Consider the following 18739-nt stretch of genomic DNA (forward strand, 5'->3'; position numbering starts at 1 on the left):
TTTATTTAAAGTGGAATCCTGAATTATTGGGTTTAGCCCTTTTTTGTCTCTAAGCATTTGATGCTATAAATTTTCCTCTAAATAGTGCTTTGTGTTTGCTTGCAAACTCTATACATTTTTAAAAGATTTATTTATTTATGTATGTATATAGTATTCTGTGTGCACGCATGCCTGCATGCCAGCAAAGGGCATCAGATTTCATTGCAGTTGGTTGTAAGCTGCCTTGTGGTTACTGGGAATTGAACTCAGAACCTCTGGAAGAATAGCCAGTACTCTTAACCTCTGAGTCATCACTCTAGCTCCCAGACTGAATGCATTTTACTGTTTCTGGGTGAGCGGTTCTCTAAACGTCAGTTAGGACAGTATACTGATGGTTTATGTCAGTTTGCTCTTAGGCAGGTTGTGTATACACACCTACGTCATCTACTTAGAACTACTGTGGTTTCGGCATAAGTGGGTTGACTACTCGCTCCCATCCGTTAGTATGGAGGAGTAATCTTGTGGTGAGAACAGTTTGGAAAAAGCTTTTCACAGTTTAATTGTAGATATGAGATGGGACAGTGAAACAGGAGAGGAATTTGGAAATAGTATGTGAGCTGGACAGCCATGAAACTGGGGACATAGAGGGATAAATAAGTTTTAACTCAGGCGTTTCATCATGCTTTGTGGTCAGTCTCTCCAGTAGAACAGACCATCGATGAACGTAGAGATTTCATGTTAGGTTTTCTTCTTTTCTTGTACAGAGCTTTGCGTGGTCATCTTGTTCTGAGTGGTCCATTGGCCTTCGTGTCCCCTTTGTGGTGGACATCTGCTCAATGACTTTTGAGCAGCTGGATCTCCTACTGCGTCAAGTAAGCGAGGGAATGGACGGCACCGCTGACTGGCCCCCACCACAGGAGAAAGAGTGCATGGCTGTGGCAGCGCTGAATCTTCTGCGACTTCAGGTGTTACTCTTTGCTGCCTTCCTGCCCCTTTATCAGTGCTCAGGGATTAATTCTTAAGCATGTTCCTGGGTATTGAGCGTGGGTTGCAGCACGTTAGGCAAACTGGTAATGAAATGTTTAAAATATTTTAAAATACGGTGTTGATGGAGAAATGTCTATAAGGCTTAAAGTACTTGATCTGCTTTTGTTTCTCCTGGAAGTCAGGCAAGAGCATTGCTGTTATACGCGCTGTCTTATATTCACTACATCCACTGGGGTAGAGGATTGTGGAGGAATGCACTGTGGGAGAGTGGTGAGAGAGAGGTAAACCCCAGCTGAGGGACTGTGAAAATGGTGTGCAGTGAGCTGGGCTCCCTGTCTCAGTACCCTGACAGTGAAGAATGGCTGTGGACATCACCCCGCCTCTACCTGTCTCCCTTCTTCCTCCTGTAGTGTGATCCTACACTGGCCTTTCTGGTATAGTAGATCCAAGGAGTACTCTTATTTTGTTTCAGTTGGAAAGAGGGCATTTTCTTTCTTGTTTTGTGTTTTGAGACAGGTTTCTCTGTGTAACAGCCCTGTCTGTCCTGGAACTAGTTCTTGTAGAGCAGACTGGCCGCAGTCTCACAGAGATCCGCCTGCCTCTGCCTCCCTAGTGCTGGGATTAAAAGCGTGCGCCACCACTGCTTGGTTAAAGAGGGCATTTTCAATTACAGTTTTAGGATACAGTCTGATTTTGAAATTTTTTTGTTTTTAAATTATGTGTATATGTGTTTGTGTGTGTGTGTATGTATGTATGTATGTATGTGCATGAGAGTGCTAACTTTAGGAAATGGTCTGATTTTATGCATTCTAAAACAGTAACATAAAGTATGCTAGGGTTGGTGCTACAGTGTAATTATTTTCTAACTTTCCTCTAATAGCGTTTTTAAAGAGGCCATACTTAAAATGTACTCTTTTGTTTCCCCTAATACCCAGCTGACTCTCTCATCATTGCTTATATGCTGTCTTCTAAGAAGTTCAGCTCCTTTCCTCAGATTCCTTCTTCATAAAGGTTTTGTTGTTATTGCTTTGTTTTTTCTCTGCCCTTTAGGGCATGAGAGATGTAAAGTCTGAAAAAAAAAAGTTTGCTCACTTTAGTTTTTGAAGATAATTTATTAAGGTTCAGCTTTTTAAGTTAAAGCACCCCCACCCCCATCTCAGACAGAACCTAGGGTGGCACACATTCTAGGCAAGTGCTTTGCTACTGAGCAGGGCACTGGCCCCAGATCATCTCCATTTTCATTGGCACCTAGAGTCGATCTGCTGAAAAGAGGTCCCAGTTTGGATGAGAAGTCTTCCATTGCTGCACCTGATGCTTTGTAGCTAACATGTGTTTCTCTTTGGTAGCTTTCCAGCTGTTCTGTCCAGGTGGAGGTTTTCTCGATGTAGCTGGAGGTTATGGATGTTACTTCGCCTGAGATTTTGTGGTTTCATTACATTTGAAATTGCTCTCTGCTTTTAATCTGCTCCACTAGAGAATGCTTAATAGATTGTTGGACTTCCTTCTGTTGTCCTGCCTATCATGACTTTGCTAGTTTTAAATGTCTTTGTCTCTTTTGCTGTTTATCTCTTAATCTTCTTGTTCTAAGTGGTTTACTTAGTTCTTCAGTTCAGAAATTGTTCCCTGAGCTCAGTAGACCCTGTTTTTGAATTACCCATTTATTTAACCATTATTTACTTGGAGTATTTTTACAAGATGCTGACTCAAATACATTTCCCCAGTGCCAGTGCAGCTGAGCTGCTGTGTATACAAACAAAAAAGTGTGAGTATTACTTAGGGCAGAAGGGGAACAAGGGAGCTTGCCTGCCTCGGCGTGACTCCATCTTAAGAGTTTAGTTCTTGTAGCTTTTTCCATTTCTAAAATTTGTTCTGTTTTGAAGCCTTTGCTTTAGTCACAATATTTTTGTCTTCTGGCTTCTGTTCCTTATTTTTTTAAGGTTCATTTTTATTAATTGTGTTTATGTATATTTGTGTGTGTGTGTGTGTGTGTGTGTGTGTATGGGGGTGTTCATGTAGTCGAGAAGAGGGCATCAGATTCCTTGGAGTTGGAATTACAGGTCGCTGGAGCCTGCAATGTGGGTGCTGGGAATGAAACTCTCCTTTGTAAGTAACTGCTCTTAACTGCTGAGCAATGGTTCCAGCCCCAACCTTGATAAAACACTTTAATTTACACTTATTTATTTGTGTATCCATGTGTAGGTCAGAGGGTAACTTGGGGAAGTCTGTTCTCCTCCTACCATGCAGGTCCTAGGGACTGAATTCCGGTCTGTACGGTTGCTGGGAAGTGCGCTTATTTGCTGCATAGTCACTGGAGAAGACTTTACATACGCCTCTCGCTTTCCTTTCCTTGTTTCAGTTGCTACCCTGTCTTGGGGCATTTCTTTGACAAGATTTTCCCTCATGTTAGTTTGTTGCAGATAAAATGCTTTGTTCATTTTGCTAGTGAGGTCACCATCAGCGAGTGTTTGACAGTGGCTCTCTTTGGTTTAAGCTGGCAAAGAGACCTTAGAAAACAGTTTTGTTTTTGCCTCTGTTGTGTTGTAGGGTTTTACAGGCGGTAGCGGGTTCAGGTGCTCATTTTGGCAGACTTCTAGGAATAGCTCAGATTTAGTGGGTGGTTATGAGGAGCTTCGTGGAGCACTCTTTGTTCATTGGAAGGTCCCTGTCTTTTGAAACCAGAACCTTTGACACCCTTAGGACTTCTGTTATGTTCTATAGTTTGGCTGTCTAGTTTTAAACTATCCTTAGCCCCAGGCATTTCTCTGTTGGGTGCAGATTGTTGGGGGTTGCCTTGGCGGTTGCTGCTTCTACATTTTGTCCGTTGTGCTGATCTTCCACTTTGCAGTTACGTATGCAAAGCTGGATAAGAAGTGTTTTTTGGTTGTGAGCCTAGCCTTTAAGAGCTGTGCCATCTTACAATGAGATTTCCCAGGTGATGTGGTTCAAAATTTTAAATGTAATTAAAAAACAGACAAGACTCAGCCTTCCTAATCTGCAAATCTAAAACTTGAAACAGTCACAGCTTTAAACGTTTTCAGTGCTGCATGGTGCTGTGAGTGGGAAGTTCAGCGTGTGCCACCTGCTTCCTATGCAAAATATTAACGTGTAAATTAATGTATAAAGTTACATCCAAGCTACATGGATAACGTGCATATAAAGCATAAATGAATTTCTCTTAAGGGGCCTTATATGTGAAAATATTTCAAAATCTGAAACACCTAAGCATTTTTGGATAAGGGATATTTAACTTTCACCGAGAGTTAATTTTGTTTATGAAATAACATTTCATATTAAGTTTTATTCAGCCTTTTATTAGAGTTTGGAAAAATAAATTTATTTTTGGGTGTTCTAAATACTATTTTTTTCCTTTTTATAGTTGCATGCTGCCATTAGTCACCAGGTTGACCCGGAATTCCTTGGTTTAGGTCTGGGCAGTGTGCTCCTGAATAGCCTGAAGCAGACTGTGGTGACCCTGGCCAGCAGCGCTGGGGTTCTGAGCACCGTGCAATCCGCTGCCCAGGCTGTGCTGCAGAGTGGCTGGTCTGTGCTGCTGCCCACAGCTGAGGAGAGGGCCAGGGCACTCTCGGCGCTGTTACCCTGCACAGGTGAGCTCTCGTGAGCGGCAGAGTTGGGCAGTGAGTAACAGAAAGGAATGGAGAGGGGAGGACAGGACATGGTTGCTCCTGGGTGAGATGGAGGAGAAGGCTCATTGTAGGCTTGTGGGAGAGCACAGCCAGAGGCAGACTCACCCTGGAGTCCTGAGCGGACAAGACCCTAAGCCCTGTGAGGATATGGGGGTGGGGTGGGAAAGGACAGGGACAGAGGGGAACCAGGTTCATCAGCCAGGGAGCCAAAGGTAACCAGAATGGTCAGATTATTTAGGGAAGAGCAGCCCAGCCTCCTGGCCTGCGGTGTTCAGAGTAGGGGTGGGAGGTATGTAAGACAGGAGGACCCTGTAAAAGATAGGGGCAGAATCTCTTTGATGTATTAAATAGGCACTTCAGCCATTTGTCCCAGGAGTGGAGACTTAACAGAGAGGAGATGGCACTTACTCAATTTGGCAAAAACAAACAGCAACCTAAATAAAATCAAAACCTTCTTTGTTCAGTTTCAGGCAATGAAGTGAGCATAAGTCCAGGCCGTCGATTCATGATCGATCTTTTAGTTGGCAGCTTGATGGCAGACGGAGGGTTAGAGTCTGCTTTAAATGCAGCCATTACTGCAGAAATCCAGGTATGGCCCTAGGCGTGCATAGGTTGATGAGTATTTCACTGAGTGTGGAGGTGAGATTGAAAACTGTATACTTGTGCATATGTAGAAATCATGACCATAATCATGGAAGAATCCCAAATTCAAAGCTTTTAGTTACATATAAATTTTTAAAATGTAAACCTTTTGGTTTTACTAATGTAAAAGTGATTGAAGTATTATTTGTGATAAAATGATCCCATCCTAAATGTGCGCTTCAGAGAATGTGATAGATACTGCCATCACATAGATCACCTCTTTAACCAGGAAGATCATGTCCCTTTGCGATCTTGCTTTTCTGCCTCTAGATTTGAGTGTCACATAAGTGGAATTAGATGGCAGGTACTGGTACCTCTTTTTTCGCCTCAGCTGATGGTTTCTGTATTCATCCACATTATTGTGCTACTACTTTGTTTTTATTATTGAGAATTATGTCATAGTTTTTATTATTGAAAAGCACTCCATTGAGTAGTTGTAACCCTGTTTATTTAATTTCCTGTTGAAGGATGTTTGGTTGTTTCTGGTTTTAAGTCCACTGTGGTCATTTGGATCATTAAGTTCAGTAAGGATCAGGTGAGAAAGTAAGTGCTAATCCTTTGAGACTGTGTTTTCCCAGTCACTCAATGCTTTGGGGTAGCATCTGTTGAGTTCTAGGCTGCATATGCGCTCATTTTCCCCAGAGAGGAAATTGCCCTCACATTTGAACCAGCTGTGTGCGAGTCGCAGCTTTTTCCTGACCTTGAAACAGACAGACTGTGCTGTATGAATCAGCTCACACTCGGTGTTTGTTAGACGTGGTAGCAAAGGTTTCAGTGACTCGGGGCTGGAGCGATGACTGGGCAGTAAGAGTCCTGGCTGCTGCTCCCCCAGAGGACCTCAGTTTGATTCCTAGCATTCACGTGGTGGCTCAGTCATTTGACTCAAGTTCTAGCGCATCTGATGCTATCTGCTGGCCACTGCTGTCACTCAGCACACATATTGCCCAGACACACATGCAGGCAAAACCCTCACACACATTAAAACAAACAAACAGAAAGAAAGAAGTATTGCATTCACTTTACAGTGACTGAAGCACCAGACTGATGAACAGGTGGTCTAATGGACGCCTCAGGAGAATAATATATTTAAAACCGTAGCAAGTAAGAGGTGGGTTTTCTGGACACGCAGGCAGGTGTTGGTCGTGTTCATCAGCGTCTGAAGCTAGGGCTGCTGTGTTGCTCATGAGGTCGCTGCTCACCAGTGTGCGCTTTATGAATTATAGGATATAGAAGCCAAAAAAGAAGCGCAGAAGGAAAAAGAAATTGATGAACAAGAAGCCAATGCCTCAACGTTCCATAGAAATAGGACTCCTCTGGATAAAGACCTAATTAATACTGGGATCTATGAATCGTCTGGCAAGCAGTGTTTGCCTCTGGTTCAACTCATCCAGCAGCTTCTTAGGTAAGCAGCATTAACTGTGTTATTTTTGTAAGAGTTTCTGTTTGAAATACTCACGTACTGACATTAACTCTGGAGCATCAAGAGTGTTTGGCTGCTGAGGACTTACCCTGAAGAGTACCCAGTGTGAACCCTAGAGTGCAGAGCGGGTGCTGAAGCACAGGGAAGATGAGAGAGTGGGAAGAGATGCAGCACTTTGTAAGGCTGACGGAACAGCAGGAGAGTCAGCAAACAGTAATATTCTTATGCCCGTTAATAAGCAGGGAACTGCAAATTACAGCACTTATGGAAAGTTTACTGTTTGAAACCTCATTGTACTATTACAAGATTCTGTCAAACATTGTTTTATATAGATGCAAAATAATATATTTGTTACTTATAAGACAACTTTTAAGTTAAATGAAAATCTTAATGAAGAAATAGTGAGTGGTTCTTTGGAAAGCCATTTCCAGAGGTAGTAAGAATAAAGTGAATTCAAACCGTCATCAGAAGTTAACTGTGGAGAACCTAGACACCACAGAGGACCCTAAGAGAGACACACATGGATCTACATAGGAAGGAGAAAAAGACAAGATCTCCTGTGTGAATTGAGAGCATGGGGGGTCATGGGAGAGGGCAGAAGGGGAGGGGGAAGGAAAAGAGGGGAGCGGAGAAAAATGTATAGCTCAATAAAAACAATAAAAAATAAACGTTAACTTTGGGAAGGTCCAAAGTCAGACATAGTTGGATAACAAAGATAATTCAAAAAGCAAAAAGTCAGTGTGACCTGGGAAAGGGATGTATTAGAAAATGAAGTAAACAATCACATTCTTAATATTCTGCTCTCTGCGAATTTAGACTCTTGGTTTATTATGCTCTCAGTTTTGGAAGAAGAGGTAATGAGACAGTCTCAGATAACCAGCCTGGCCTTTGCTGTGCTGCCTAATGCGGTACTGGACTTCTGAATCTCTAGCTTCTTTTTCCCAACATGCCATGATTATAACCCTCCCACTCCCAACCCCCACCCCTCCACCCTGGGCAGGGTTTCTCGGTTTAACAGCCCTGGCTGTCCTGGAACTTGTTTTGTAGGCCACATTGGACTTGAACTCACAGAGAACCTTCAGCCTCTGCCCTTTGAGTGCTAGGATTACAGGTGTGCGCCACCAGCACCTGGCTTCCTAGACTGTTTTATACTCACAAAGAAACTAGAGCTCTAGTGGACTGGCCCAGGCCGTTGCCCACACAGCAAGAGACCGGGTAGTGGCAGCAGCTCTGTCTACCTGTGTGTAGTAGGTTTAGGGTGGGCATGCCTGCTCTCTTCAGTAGATTAATGGTGTAATTTTGGTGATTAAATTTTAAAACTAGTTATCAATTTTAGTAAACCTTCTTCTAAAAGCTTCAGCAATAGAAAGGGCTGTGGGTGGGCTCAGTGGTAGAGTGCTTGCCTAGCATACATGATGATTTCAGTTTCCAGCATCAAAGAAGAAATACACACACACATACACACATACACACACACACACACACACACACACACACACAAATTATTTTTTCTATACTGGGTTAATACTGAAATGGTAACATTTTCCAAGCATTTGAATGTGTAAGCTTTGTGTCAGTGTGAGCACGGATTTACTTTGGATCATGACTGTGTAGGTTTATGTTGCAAGGAGAGGCAGCCCCTTGTTTGTCCTGGCTGCCCGGCTACCTTACTCCCCTGAAATAACCAAACAGAAACTGTATCCATTAAAATACTGCTTAGCCCATTAACTCTAGTTTTTTATTAGCTAATTCTTAAACTTTATTTAATCCATTTCTATTAATCTGTGCATCGCCACGTGACTGTTGCTTACTGGCAAGATTCTAACCAGCGTCCGTCTCAAGTGGGAGATTCATGGCTTCTCTCACTCTGCCCTTCTTCCCAGCATTCAGTTCTGTCTTCTCTGCCTACCTAAGTTCTGCCCTATCAGACCCAAAGCAGTTTCTTTATTCATTAACCAATGAAAGCAACACATGAACAGAAGAACCTCCTACACCAGGTTTAACTCCCTGGTAGGTTGGTTCTGTAGCCTCTGGGCCTGTGGTGCATCGTGGTAGGAGTGTGTGGCAGAGCAAAGCAGTTGTCATCTCATGGTGGCTGGGGAGCAGATAGAAACACAGGAAGGGCAGGACTCCCAATATTCCCTTTGAGGTGAGCAAAGTTCTTCCTACTGGGCCTTACCATCTTCCAGTAGTGCCCAACCGAGGACCAAGCTTTTGATAGCTGGGATTTTGGGGTCTGCCTCTCAAAACTATAGCATGGCGTAAATATATTAAAACTTATGTGCTTATTTATCCTTTTATTGGTGTTACTAAAATGTTACATATTGGTGTTGTTTCTCTTGTTCTGTGCCACCCTCCCTGTTTTCTTCCTCTTTAGTGAGTATGTATTTTATCCCTATGGCAGGTAGGTTCCCCGTGGCACGTTTGTGTCTTGGAGTTATATACCTATTTTTGCCTCACAGAATCTTTGGAAATCAGTCAGAGAATCCACACCTTTCATCAGCAGGACACCTATAACCTAGGCTGTTAAGATAAACGTATAATGTGCCTTTTTTTTTTGCATGAATAGATATTTTATTCAAATACTGATCAGAAGATATTTATGTTGACTTGTAGTTTTTACAAACAGTCTAAAGATGCAAGAGAACTTAGAGGCATTTCCCGTCGTTTATTCCATAGAAAATATGGGTTGGTGAAGTTGATCCTTGCCAACAATAATCAGGAACAGGTTCAAAGTGATCATGCTGGCGGGGTGCTATAGAATATTATGTACGTGTGAAAGAAAAAGAGTCTGATATTACATATCCTGATTATAGACCTGAACTTTGTAATAAGGAAATAAGTTATTTTTTTTAAAACTTTATTTTAATTTTATGTGCATTGGTATTTTGCCTGCATATATGTGTGCGGATGCCAGATCCCCTGAAACTGCAGTTACAGACAGTTGTGAGCTGCCACCTGGGTGCTGGGAATTGAACCCACATCCTGCAAGAGCACTTAGTGCTCTTAACCACTGAGCTAGCTCTCCAGCCCCTAGTTAAAAATTTTATACCATTTTTCTCCTTACGATGTATTATTTTATAAAAGATTTACTTGTGTTATTTTAGATTATGTAGATGTGTGTGCTGATGTGTGGGTATGTGCGTGTGAATGCAGGTGCACATGGAAGCCGTAGGCCTCAGATCACCCTGGCTGCTGGGAGCCATTTTGCTTGCCCTGCCCCACCAAGATTCTGGACCCATTTTCTCTGTTGCAGTATTGTCAGGGGTAGTTAGCAGGTAGTGAGCTTGACAAGGGAGGTCAAGTGGGATCCTACTGTGTGCTCATTGTAACGTGTGGTCAGAATGAGGTCCTACGCCTGGGAAAAGTGTAAGGTGGAATTACTGTAGCAGCCATAACCCCTCCCCCTTTCCCCTTACTGTCCTATCTTCATTCATACTGCTCAGAGTTTTGTGGTACTGACCACAGGATAGAAGCTATTAATAATTTTCTCCTCAGTCTGTAGGAATTAAGAGGTGAAGCTCCCCCACAAGATATAATGTATGAAATTCTCAAAGAGTACATAAAAGCATTATTATTTACAAAGAGGTGGAGCCTAAAGTATGCTCTTGATGTTTTCTGATGTGCAGAGGTTTCCAGGCTGGTCTTTTGGGGACCACGGTAGGTGTTGGTAGCTTACATGTATTCCTACCTGGGGCTGCTGGGGTAGATCTGGTTTAGTGGCAGCCCTGGAATCAGGCCTGAGTTTATCTCTTGTCTTTCTGTTACCCTTCATTAACCTGTTCCTTTCTGTTTTCTGTACACTTGGAGCAGGGACTATGCTTACTTGGCAAGTATCCCATCTGGTATTCCCTGCCCTCTATCAACAGATTCATGCTGACCTCAGTTGCCCCTTGCTTGTGTAAATAATGTCCTCTTTTTACCCTCCCAGAATTCAGTGAGCCCTTTTGCAGGATTTAGGTCTAGCAGCATGGTTTTGCTGCCCCTCTCCAGCTATTTCTACCTTTGATCCTTTGTATGTGGTCGTAGAACAGGAACCTCCTCTACTTTATAGATGTGGCAGAATCTCATGACTTCCTTCCTTTCCGTGCTGGGGGCTCAAGGCACAGTGCACAGTTAGGCCTGCAGCTGCTGCTCCTTGCTATGGTGTGTGGGTATCTGTTATTCTAAGCAGGGCAGTTCATACTCAGTTCAGTATCTCTCCTATGCCCTCTGCCCAGAGGACCCCTGTGCCGCAACTCAGTGCCTCCTTGAGCAGACGCTGCAGAGGCAGTGTAGTGATGTGGTGATCCTGACTTTTAGAACAAACGACGTTTGTATTCGAAGTACCACTCTGGAAAATAATAGAATAGTTTTTTGTTTTCAGAGGTTTTTATTAGGAATTTTCCTTTTTGAACAAGATTTTCTCTTATTTTGTATCACTGTTTGATGTTCTGTAGGAGCAAATTTGTAAACCAAGGACTTTGTTAGATCTTTGGCATCTGCTCAGTTTGGAAGGGGGGTGTGCTTGGTGCAGATCCGCTTCACACATTTGGGGTGGGTAATTTACGTGTGCTTTGTGCTTCTGATAACTAGTTCATGTCACGTTCTTTGCTTTGCTTTTTGGCAGACGTGTTTAGTTTTTCACTCTCTCTCCCTTTCTTAGAAACATTGCCTCTCAGACTGTAGCCAGACTGAAGGACGTTGCTCGTCGCATCTCATCGTGCCTGGACTCTGAGCAGCATAGCTGTGAGCGGTCTGCCTCCCTGGACCTGTTGCTGCGCTTCCAGCGCTTGCTCGTCAGTAAGCTCTACCCAGGAGAGAACACTGCTCAGAGTGCAGATGCTTTCAGTAAGGTTTTTAAAAGCATGAAATTGACTTATGCATTTGGAGCTTTTAATTTTTTTTTTAAATATTTATTTTATTTATTTATCATGTATACAATATTCTGTCTGTGTGTATGCTTGCAGTCCGGAAGAGGGCACCAGACCTCTTTACAGATGGTTGTGAGCCACCATGTGGTTGCCGGGAACTGAACTCAGGACCTTTGGAAGAACAGGCAGTGCTCTTAACCACTGAGCCATCTCTCCAGCCCTGGTGCTTTTAAATTTTGATTTTTTTTTTTTTGGTTTTAATCTGCCCATTCTGTATATCCAAATATAGTTCTTGTACTGTATTAAGTGCACCAATTTTGGAAGCTACATTTTTAATCTACTATTTATTTATTAATCTATTTATATTAACAGCTTTAAAAATATATTTATAAAAGTTTATTTTGTGTATATCAATCTTTTGCCTTCATGTATGTGTGCAACACATGTATGCTTGGTGCTCACAGAGGTCAAAAGAGAGCATCAGATTCATTGGAGCTGGAGTTCTGGATGGTTGTAAATTGTAAGAGTAACAATTACTCCTAATCACTGAGCCATCTCGCCAGCAGTGGATACACTATTATTTTACTGAATTATATAAACATTTAAATTCTTAAGATTATCAGGGATGTAATCTCTTTAGTTAACATGATATAAAAAAGAGTCAGAGGCTGAGGGTAAATATGTTCTTGTTTGGGAAGACAGGTAAACAAACAGTCTCTTCTTGGGAGTGGAATAGGAGAACAATTCTGTTATCAGAGTAAATTTTTAGTAGTGAAAATGCAATTTTCTAAATCTTGCTTTCAGGTCCTGAGCTAATGGGTGTTGGTTCCTTGCTGAAAAAGTACACAGCTCTCCTGTGCACACACATTGGAGATATACTGCCTGTGGCCGCCAGCATTGCTTCCACCAGCTGGCAGCACTTTGCAGAGGTGGCCTGTGTAATGGAAGGGGACTTCACAGGTGCCTGTCCTGCTTTACTTACTTTATCTGTTCACCTTCCTTGTACTTTGACTTCCGTTAACTCGTGTTGTCTTAGGAGACTGGCGAAAGCTATGATGTAGCCCCTGCTGATAAAACTTTCTCTGTTCACTCTATATTTTCTGATTCCCTTTCTTTTTCCTTCCCTCTGTCCCTCTCCCGTTTTGTTAAGTAAGCTGGTAATGCAGTCTTAAAATACAAACAGAAATGTAATGAGATGAATGGCAAGTATTTAATTTCATTTTTACTGCATAAAAATTAATAGCTGCTTTCAGCGTCTTGTACTAATTTTGTGAGATTATTAGAGCATTATTTTTCAGGACTTTCAGATGGTAAAAATATTGCTGAGCATATACTTTTTAAAGTAAATCATCCACCAGTAAAATAGGTCTGTGTTTTGAAAAATATTTTTGTCACCTACAGGGTTCAATCTTTACAATTCTACTGCTCTCTTTAAGAAAACAGTATTGTAGTCAGGCAGTGTGGCACATGTCTTTAATCCCAGCACTCAGGAGGCAGAGGCAGGCGGATCTCTACATTCGAGGCCAACCTGGTCTACAGAGGGAATTTTAGGACAGCTAGGGCTACATAGAGAAACCCTATCTCAAAAGTCTCCCCTCAAAAAGAAGAAAAAATATGCTAGTGAACGAGTGTCTTTATTCTGTGACTTAGAACTTAAATGTAAAGCAAGGTTTTAATTCTGTTTTATTTGTGTCATTGAACTCAGGGCCTGTACATGCTAGGCATGCCTACAGCCCCAGCCCACACTCCAAAAATCTTACTGTTTTTGTCTAAATGTAGGTGTACTCCTTCCAGAGCTGGTGGTCTCTATAGTGCTTCTGCTCAGTAAAAATGCTAGTCTCATGCAAGAGGCTGGAGCTATCCCTCTGCTCGGAGGTCTCCTGGAGCACCTGGATCGTTTCAACCACTTGGCACCAGGAAAGGAGCGGGACGATCATGAAGAATTGGCCTGGCCTGGAATAATGGGTATGCCCTCTTCACTTGAAGCATGTGCGCTGAGGAAAGTGTTCTTTCTGTCTATGTCACCCAGTAGTTCCTGTCTAAAGACAGCTTGAAAAAGGACATCTAATTATTGCCATTTTCACCAATGGCCATATGAGTGGGGGTAGAATATAATCCAAATAAGAAGAGAATTAGGTTACACTCGAGAGAGGTTTTTCTTTAGGTAGTTAAATTCTGATTTTTAGAAACATTTTGCAGGCCCTCCCCGGGCGGTATTCCAGAAGTTACTATTAAGGTGATTTGGTCTAGCACCCTCCCTGGGTGGTATTTCCAGAAGTTACTATTAGGTGACTAGGTATAGCGCAGCCCAGGAGACAGCCCAGGAGACCACCTGATCACTCATGCTGTGTGACACAGAGAATAGGGAGGTTTGCACTTAGCTGAGTCTGCAGTCACTGTCTGTAGGGTGTAGCAGTTGGAGCAGACCTTTGAGTGCCTCAGGTTTTGAGCTGCGGGATTTCTGAAGCTGAGGCTAAGTCTCTGTGCTCTATGTGACTGGTTTCCTGGGCTCGGAATTAGCTAGAGCTGTGGTTCTTCTTTCATGGAAGCTCTTGCTAGTTTCCCCCTTCCCCTTTTCCATACTCATCTTTACACCACAAGCTTAGGCCAGAGTGACCGAAGCCTAAAGAAAAGTTTTACATTTTTAGAAATTTTATTGTTAAGTGCAGTTGATACTTATTTCAGTTCCATTTATCTGTTTTATTTCAGAGTGAGCTAAGTGTTGCTTATTTTGTTTTCTCTGCTACATTTGATTAAGGGCATTGAATTTGATCAATATTTTACTTGTTTCAAGTCTTTTTTTCTTGTCACTGTTGTTTGTGTGTACATGTTGGTTGTGACTTTGAGTGGTGGTCATGCGGGTGGCCGTAGTGTGAATTCTCCAAGAACATCTTTGTGCGGTCAGGCCTCTCTTTCCATGCTTATGTGGCTGCTGGGGATTGAACTCAGGTGTCCGGCTTGTGTGGCAATTGCCGTTACCCCCTGAGCCATGCCACATGTGACTTAACACTAGGGTGTTTAAAAAAGTGATATGGAAGTCTATTATTTTATAAGCTTCCCAAGCACATATATAATGCTCCTCCCTGTAACTGGGTTGCCAGATAAAAAGCCCAGTACCACATGTGGGAAGCTTTCTCTAAAGCTGTTACTTGGAGAAATCCCAGCGACTCCTCCAAAATGATACAGGCTATGGCTCTTTCTCTTGGTTGCCTACAGGAACTCGATGGTAAGACTGCTGTTCGGGATACTACACACCTTGGGTACAGGGTGCGGAGAAATCAAGCTGGCACTGGTCAAGAAGCTGCTACCTTTCATAGTACCTGAAGACATGTAGACATAAAGTTGGGGTGGGGGTAGAGTCTTTAACAGTCTTAGTGTAGTGATGAACAATTATTGTGGCAAGATAAGCCATTGGGTGTAAAAATGGCAGAGACGTTACAGGATTAACAGTTGTTGGCTAGGTTTAAGGCTTCCTCCACAGGAGGAAATGCAGTCCTGGAACTGTAAGTCTGGGCAAGGACCCATGGTTGGGGAGTGGGTGAACCTACTACTACTATTTTGCTAAATGGACACAGTATCCAATTGCCCTTTAGAGCTGTCTGTCACTTCTGTGTAATCTGTCAGCAGTGAGTGGAGGGCTCAGCCTCAAGCTGGTGGTCTACTCCTGGAAGAGGTGTAGAAACATGGTAAGAGCCAGAGAGGGCTGGGAGGACCGGTGTGAGACAGACTTCCAGACACTCAAAACCGCACAGCATCTGTGGTCGCCTACACAAGGCCTGGAGGTGTGGTTGTGAAGCACTTTAACAGGGATTGTGAAGGGCTTTCTAATGCTCCACTCCTAACTGCGGAGCTGTGGACAGTCGATGTCATCTAGAATGTGGCCCTGGGCCTCAGTAGGAGGCGCCGTACTCATCATGAGTATGCGGGCACAAATGAGACTGAACGGATTATTTAAGACAAAGCTCAAAAACCCCCACGAATTTGAGAGGGGATGGGACAGGTTGGGGGGCAACATCTGGGTGGAAGGGGGTGGAGCAGGTGTTAAACATTGCATCCACGTATGAAAGTCTCAGAAGAATTACTGAATATCATAGTTACGGATAGGTTCTCCATGGTCTCCTTTGGTCATACCCATTTTCCTGCCCATCCCACCGTACGCCTTCCTGTTACTGCCCAGCAGTTTAATCATTTACTTTCTTGTCTGTTTTGTTGTTGGTGGAGGGGATGGCCCACCTGGACTTAATTATTGTTGCCTTCATGAGCGTGGGTAGGGGGTTATTTACTTAAGACAAAAGCCATAAGTGGCTACATTATTGAGTAATATGATTACTTCTCTCCCAGCAACTATTAATTACCTATCAGCTGCCCAGGGAGAGATGCGACCTTTGGACCCTTCCACACTGATGATAGTCTGTTGACAGGCCCAGTTTTGTACAAGTAGCCACCGCTTCTGAGTTCATTGACAACAGCCAGGGAATGTCCACAGACAGAAATAATTTCTGTCTCCCCTTCCACCATGGTCCCTGAGCCTTGAAGTAAAGGCGTGGTTATATGTCATGTGCAGGGCCAAACACTCAGCAGTCACTCAAACCCATCTTCTTTATTTTACATAAATTTTTGCAGTGCAAGTGTGCGTGCAAAACATATGCAAAACACACAACATATGCACACATGCGCACAGACTGGCTCTGTGTTAGTGCACAGGGAAAGCTGTGTCCCACCTGTCTAGGTTAAGCATGGAAGCATGGCGGGGCTGATACAAACACTGTTCTCCAGGATGAGAGCTTGTTGTCATTCCGTTCATCGAGTATGCTTTTGCTTCTGAACATACAGCTTTTCATTTTGTCTGTTCTTAGACTTGATGTAAAATTTGGATTGTGCCTTCTTTTCCCCAGCATTAGGTCTCTTAGCTTTATCTTGCCATCAAGTTCATTTTTATTGCTTTGTATAGTATCTCATTATTTGACCATACCTTATTTCTTTATTCTACTCGCTGTTTCCAGGTTTAGTGTGTGACAAGTTTTGGCTTGCACATTTGTGTGTTCTTTGATGGCAGTGCTTGTTGTCTAGATTTTCACCACAAAGTGACACTTTGTAGCCACTGTGCCAGCTTCCCTACTCTGGGTGTGGATTTTCACTGTTGTATGTTTACGGCAGGACCTGGTACTTGTCCATTTTGGTGGATGTACAGTTGTTTCTTGCTGTGGCTTTCTTTTTTTCCTCCCCCTTTTTGGTGCTAAGGAGAAAATCCAGGATCTTTCACACCCTAGGAAAATTCTACTACGGAATTGTATCTCTAGCCCCCCCCCCCCCCCCCGTAGTTTTAACAAAGCTTTTTTTCCCCCCTTCAGATAGTTAATTAGGTTTAAAATACTTTTACATGTATGTTAACTAGATAGGCATTGCTTTTGCAAAATGCCAGCTCAAGCCTTAATTACATGTTTCTTTTTTTAAAGAAGTAATTATATACTTTGTATCCAACAAGCCTTTGACATTTTTTCCTTGAATTTTTTTCTCACAAATTTTCTGATGAACAGATAATGAGATCAATTTCTTTGTTTTTCCTTTTTTAAAAGAAAGATATATTTTTTTATATATACAATGTTCTGTCTGCATATATTCCTGCAGGCCAGAAGAGGGCACCAGATCTCATTACAGGTGGTTGTGGGCTACCATGTGGTTGTTGAGACTTGAACTCAGGACCTCTGGAAAAACAGTCAGTGCTCATAACTACTGAGCCATCTCTCCACCCTGAGGCCAATTTCTTTATCTTTTTGGTTGTCCATTGAGCCTTTAAAATGCTTTCCCTGGAATGAGAGGTGCAAGCATGAGGGTTGGAGCTTGCATCTCCATTATTCACATTAAAAACAAGCCTGGGGGTAGCCAGGTGTGATGGGTCATGCCTCTGCTCGCAAGTGTGGTGGCGCATGCCTCTGCTCCCAGTACTTGGGAGGCAGAGATCTCTGTGGGTTTGAGGACAGTCTGATTTGCATATTGAGTTCCAGACCAGTGAGGGCTGTAATAGTGATAGTGAGACCCTGTCTCAAAAACAAAGCTAAAAACTAAAGAAAGCCTAGTGGGTGTAATCCCAGCTTCTTGGAGGTGGATCTGGGAATGCCTGGGCAGGCTGGCTAGTTAAAACAGCCAAATCGGCAAGTTCCAGATTCAGCAGTAAATAATAAATTTGGTAGAGCGTGATCTAAGAAGACAACATACATCCACCTCTGGCTTCCTCACACCTACTCACACATGGGTATATTCACATCTACACATGTGTGCCCACACACATGTTGAGCATGCACACAACATACCATAAACATGCCCCCAAACCCCCCTTTCCATCTCAGTAGTTTTTTACTGTGAGGAGATACCATGACCATGTCAACTCTCATAAAAACAACTTTTAATTGAAGTGATGACTTACAGTTTCAGAGGTTTAGTCATCATGGTGATGTACAGGCAGACGTGGTGCTGCAGCTGAGAGTCCTACATCTTACAGGCAATGGGAAATGGTCTGAGAGACACTGGGCAGTATCCTGAGCATAGGAAACCTCAAAGCCTGCTTCTTTCAACAAGGTCACACCCACTCCAACAAAGCCTCATCTCCTAATAGTGCCACTTCCTATGAGATTGTGGCGACCAGTTACATTCAGACCGCCTCACTTTGCCAAATTTTCTTCCATATTATGTCTTAAAAGTTTTATTGTATCAGTAGCTACTATCACTCTGTGGACAGATGTTTGGTTTCTGTTTTCCAGAGTCGTTTTTCACTGGTCAGAGCTGTAGAAATAATGAAGAAGTCACCCTGATACGCAAAGCTGACTTGGAGAACCACAATAAGGATGGCGGCTTCTGGACTGTAATTGATGGCAAAGTGTATGATATAAAGGACTTCCAAACGCAGTCATTAACAGGAAATAGTATACTTGGTAAGGGCTCACTCTATTCCATAGTTAGAAACCGTCTGTGTTCATTTAAGTAGAGTCCTCAGCTTACAGATGAATTCTTAAATATATCTCCAGGTATAACAGAATTAAACAAAGTGTATCTGTGACGTTGGTCTTGTCTTCACAACAAATTTGTGCTCAAGTTGAAGAATTTCCCATTGTCATGCTTTTGTTGTTGTTTTTTGTTTTTATTTTATTTTTTTGAGAGACAAGGTTTCTCTGTGTAGCCATTGCGGTCTTGAAACTCTGTAGACCAGGCTGCCAGTC

General features: G+C 42.8%; 1 protein-coding gene across 1 annotated transcript in view; it reads left to right on the forward strand.

The window, feature by feature from the left end:
• The window catches only part of Herc2 (HECT and RLD domain containing E3 ubiquitin protein ligase 2), a 161150-nt gene that overhangs the window by 40872 nt on the left and 101539 nt on the right, over positions 1–18739 (forward strand). The window contains exons 17-24 of the mRNA XM_041656580.1: positions 744–944; positions 4343–4571; positions 5075–5199; positions 6476–6654; positions 11318–11502; positions 12330–12485; positions 13305–13490; positions 18284–18454. Coding sequence (XP_041512514.1) covers positions 744–944; positions 4343–4571; positions 5075–5199; positions 6476–6654; positions 11318–11502; positions 12330–12485; positions 13305–13490; positions 18284–18454 — 1432 coding nt within the window. The remainder of the gene's footprint in view (positions 1–743; positions 945–4342; positions 4572–5074; positions 5200–6475; positions 6655–11317; positions 11503–12329; positions 12486–13304; positions 13491–18283; positions 18455–18739) is intronic.

This window comes from Microtus oregoni, unplaced genomic scaffold (genome assembly GCF_018167655.1).
Source record: "Microtus oregoni isolate MIOR12 unplaced genomic scaffold, Mior012 000000F_ref0000247, whole genome shotgun sequence".
Taxonomy (NCBI): domain Eukaryota; kingdom Metazoa; phylum Chordata; class Mammalia; order Rodentia; family Cricetidae; genus Microtus; species Microtus oregoni.